General features: G+C 51.9%; 1 protein-coding gene across 1 annotated transcript; it reads left to right on the forward strand.

Annotated features, from left to right (window-relative positions):
- The first annotated feature begins 357 nt into the window (after window positions 1-357).
- On the forward strand, window positions 358-1,370 carry LOC116969033 (zinc finger protein 436-like). The gene is made up of 2 exons (XM_033016005.1): window positions 358-787; window positions 1,022-1,370. Exons 1-2 carry the CDS (start codon window positions 358-360, stop codon window positions 1,354-1,356), a joined length of 765 nt encoding a protein of 254 aa, XP_032871896.1. The 3' UTR covers window positions 1,357-1,370.
- Window positions 1,371-3,378: the final 2,008 nt, after the last annotated feature.

Consider the following 3,378-nt stretch of genomic DNA (forward strand, 5'->3'; position numbering starts at 1 on the left):
CGTCTTTGAAATGTTGGAGGAAACCGGTGCACCCGGAGTAAAAACCCACGTAGGTCAAGGGGAGAATGGACAAACCCGGCACAGACAGCACCCATAGTCAGGATCGAGCCCGGGTCTCTGGCGGTGAGGCAGCAACTGTACCGCTGCGCCACTGTGCCGCACAGAATTATATAACGGTTTCCGCCGCTATAAACGCACCCAATCTGTGCTAGTAATGTCCTGTTTGTCAGCTTGTTAACCCTCTGTGTTCCCCTCCTGCAGGGTTTAGGAGCCGGAGAGACGAGGACGTGAGCGGCCATTGAGGGCGGCCAGGGTGTGGGCTGAGCTTCGAGGGGCTGAGCTTCGATTGAAGACCGCATGACGGGGCACAACAAGTGTTATGAGTGTGACATGTGTTGCAAGGCCTGTCAGTACCCGAGCCAGCTGGAGACCCATCGGCGGGTGCACACGGGAGAACGCCCCTTCAACTGCTCGGAGTGCGGCAAGAGCTTTACCAGCTCCAGCAGCCTGCTGCGGCATAACCGCGAGCACTCCAGCGAGAGGCCCATCACCTGCTCCACCTGCGGCAAGAGCTTCACAACGGTGCAATATCTGAACTTCCACCAGCAGGTGCACTCCGGCGAGAAGCCCTATGGCTGCTCCACCTGCGACATGAGCTTTGTCCAGTTGTCGGGGCTACGGCAGCACCATCGGGTGCACAGCAGTGAGCGGCCCTTCACCTGCCCCGACTGCAGCAAAGGCTTCATGTCGTCGCCAGAGCTGAAGATGCACAGGCTCGTGCACACCTGCAGCCACTGCGGCAAGAGCTTCACCCGCTCCGGCAACCTGCAGGTTCACCGGCGCATCCACACCGGCGAATGCCCCTACACCTGCGCCCAGTGCGGCAAAGGCTTCATCCGCTCCAGCACCCTGCTGGAGCACCAGCGCACCCACACCGGTGAGCACTCCTACACCTGCAGCCACTGCGGCAAGGGCTTCATCTACACCAGCAGCCTGTTGGAGCACCAGCGCACCCACACAGGGGAGCGGCCCTACACCTGCATCCAGAGCGGCAAGGACTTCACCAGCTCCAGTCACCTGAAGAAGCACCAGCGCACCCACACCGATGAGCGGCCCTACACCTGCGCCCAGTGCGGCAAGGGCTTCACCCAGTCCAGCCTGTGGCAGCACCAGCGTACCCACAGCGGTGAGCGTGCCTTCCCCTGCCCGTCCTGTGGTAACGGTTTCACCCGCCTTGACCACTTGCTGGAGCACCGACGAGTCCACATCGGCCAGCACCCCTTCACCTGCCCGCTATGTGGCAAGGCCATTGCCCACTCCTCCAGCCTGCTGGCACACCGCCACGTGGATAGATAGGCACAGATTAGGTAGACACAAAATGCTGGAAGGAATGGGTAATGTTTCAGGGTCGAGACCAATCTTCAGTGTGAACACGAAACGTCACCCATTCCTTGTTTCCAGAGATGCTGCCTGAGTTACACCAGCACTCTGAAATGTCACCTATCCATGATCTCCGCGGATGGTGCCTGTCCTGCAGAGTTACACCAGCACTCTGTGAATGTCACCTATCCATGTTCTCCACGGATGGTACCTGTCCTGCAGAGTTACACCAGCACTCTGAAATGTCACCTATCCATGTACTCCACAGATACTGCGTGACCCGCCGAGTTACTACAGCACATTGTGTTAGTCATAGAGTGATACAATGTGGAAACAGGCCCTTCTGCCCAACTTGCCCACACCGACCAACATGTCCCAGCCACACTAGTCCCACCTGCCTGTGTTTGGTCCATATCCGTCCAAACTTGTCCTATCCATGTAACTGTCTAACTGTTTCTTGGGTTAGTCTCAGCCTCAACCACCTCCTCTGGCAGTTTGTTCCATTCTCCCACCACCCTCTGTGCGAAAAAGTTACCCTTCAGTTTCCTTTTAATTATTTTCGCCTTCACCTTGAACCCATGTCCTCTGGTCCTCGATTCCCCCACTCTGGGCAAGAGATTCTGTGCATTTAACTAAATTGTGCTCTATGCAAGATTCCAGCATCTGCATTATCTTGTGTCTCCCTCACCTATATCCACCTACCACGTCTGAAGAAGGGCCTCAACCTGAAACGTCACCCATTCATTCTCTCTAGAGATGCTGCCTGTCCCACTGAGTTACTCCAGCATTTTGTGTCCACCTATCACTTGCCAGGCTTTGTCCAACCCCCATCTCTCTTTTCCAGCTTCCTCCCCCCACCCTCTCCACTCAGTCTGAAGAAGTGTCCAGACTCAAAACGTCGTCTGTCCATTCCCTCTAAAGCTGTGGGGGAACTCAGTGGGTCAGGCCGCATCTGTAGAGGGAAGGGAATCTAAGTCGACTACTCCCACCTCTCCTTTCCAACTTTCTCCACCCCCCACACCAAGCAGTCTGAAGAAGGGTCCTGACTTAGAATGTTGCCTGTCCATGCTCTCCAGACATGCAAGTTACTCCAGGAGATTATGTCTCTCTTTGTAAACCAGCATCTGCTGTTCCTTCTTTATGTTTGTGAAGGGGTAAACATTAGTTAAGACCAAAGTTGGACTCTTAAAGACTGAAAAAGGTGAATTTATTATGGGGAACAAGGAAATGCCAGATGAGTTGAACAGGTACTTTGGATCCGCCTTCACTAAGGAGGACACAAACAATCTTCCTGATGTACCAGTAGCCAGAGGATCTAGGGTGCCGGAGGAACTGTAGGAAATCCACATTAGGCAGAAAATGGTGTTGGGAAGACTGATGTCACTGAAGGCTGATAAATCCCCAGGGCCTGATGGTCTGCATCCCAGGGTACTTACGGAAGTGGCTCTAGAAATCTTGGACGCATTGGTGATCGTTTTCCAATGTTCTATAGATTCAGGATCAGTTCCTGTGGATAGGAGGGTAACTAATCTTATGCCACTTTTTAAGAAATGCGGGAGAGAGAAAACTGGGAATTATAGATGTTAGCCCAGGGGTGGGGAACCTTTTCACGTTGGAATGCCTCACTAAGTTAGCTGTAATATAATATGACCGCATCCATGAAACTTCAATTAGATATAGTCCAAAATGTACTTTATTTTGTAAAAATCTAACTAATATGTACTAACTTCAAGAAAATGAAAAAAATGTTAATTCTAAAGTTAAGTAACCTTTTAATGACTTTGTTGTGACTGCTTTTTGTCGGAAAACATTTGAATATTTGGTTGTAACATGAAGGTACGCAGTTTCAGCTGATCTTCTAGATGGGTATCCATCATTTGTGACCTTAAGGGCGTCTTGATTTGGGTTAGATAGAAGAACGTAGATTCGCAGCAATAAGTGGTTGAAAAGCAAGAAAGCATTTTTCGTGCATGTTGCTGAAGGCGTGGGTGGCAATTA

Source organism: Amblyraja radiata, assembly GCF_010909765.2.
Source record: "Amblyraja radiata isolate CabotCenter1 chromosome 42 unlocalized genomic scaffold, sAmbRad1.1.pri SUPER_42_unloc_2, whole genome shotgun sequence".
In the NCBI taxonomy this organism is placed as follows: domain Eukaryota; kingdom Metazoa; phylum Chordata; class Chondrichthyes; order Rajiformes; family Rajidae; genus Amblyraja; species Amblyraja radiata.

Excerpts from the sequence above, each read along its gene's own strand:
- LOC116969033 (XM_033016005.1), top strand. The coding sequence starts at position 358 with ATGACGGGGCACAACAAGTGTTATGAGTGTGACATGTGTTGCAAGGCC. Across the intron at positions 788-1,021 it reads GCACAGGCTCGTGCACACCT|GGGAGCGGCCCTACACCTGC; the intron begins GCAGCCACTGCG and ends GCACCCACACAG.